Source organism: Bison bison, unplaced genomic scaffold, assembly GCF_000754665.1.
Source record: "Bison bison bison isolate TAMUID 2011002044 unplaced genomic scaffold, Bison_UMD1.0 scf7180017864529, whole genome shotgun sequence".
Classification (NCBI taxonomy): Eukaryota; Metazoa; Chordata; class Mammalia; order Artiodactyla; family Bovidae; genus Bison; species Bison bison.
Window position 1 is genome coordinate 356654 of NW_011495079.1, and position 658 is coordinate 357311.

The 658-nt window shown below is 35.3% G+C and overlaps 1 protein-coding gene across 1 annotated transcript in view; it reads left to right on the plus strand.

Moving 5' to 3' along the window:
* Window positions 1-658, plus strand: part of MTM1 (myotubularin 1) — a 71787-nt gene that overhangs the window by 58830 nt on the left and 12299 nt on the right. The window contains exon 11 of the mRNA XM_010831607.1: window positions 210-416. Within this exon, the coding sequence (XP_010829909.1) occupies window positions 210-416 (207 nt within the window). The remainder of the gene's footprint in view (window positions 1-209; window positions 417-658) is intronic.

A 658-nucleotide genomic window follows, 5' to 3' on the forward strand; every position in this document is an offset into this window, starting at 1 on the left:
TCTCAGTTTGCATTGATATTTTTAGAAGTTTATCTGCTTAATTTCCATTGTTTTGAAACCTTACATTATTTTCTTTATTGCCATGGGGAAAAATACTATTCACTCTCTGAGAAACTTGGTGTTTGGAAGGCAGATTACTGAGTTGTGACTGTCCCATTTTGTGGGTTATACCTTTCTCAGTTTTAAAACAAATCATCAATTCCTTTCAGAGAATAGGTCATGGTGATAAAAACCACGCCGACGCTGACCGATCTCCTATTTTTCTCCAATTTATTGATTGTGTATGGCAGATGTCAAAGCAGGTAAGAGATATATTGGATGAAAATACATTTCACCTCATCTTTAAATATCTTGATACAATATCTGGGATTTGTGTCAGAGTAACACAGGGTAGAGTTAGAGATATAACAAGTTTGGCCATGTGCAAATAATTCTGGACACCAGGTGATGGGTACATGGGGTTCACTTTTTAATCCTCACTACTATTTATATTGACTGGAATTTTTCATAATAAAGTTTTTAAAATTTAATATTTAACTATACTCTCTCTGCTAATGGAAGAGCAGTGCAATTGACACCACCAGTCATCATTTCCAATTTATCCTACCCTGGTGTTTGTGTATGGGCATGTCTGCTCCCTTAGACTGCTGTAAATAAA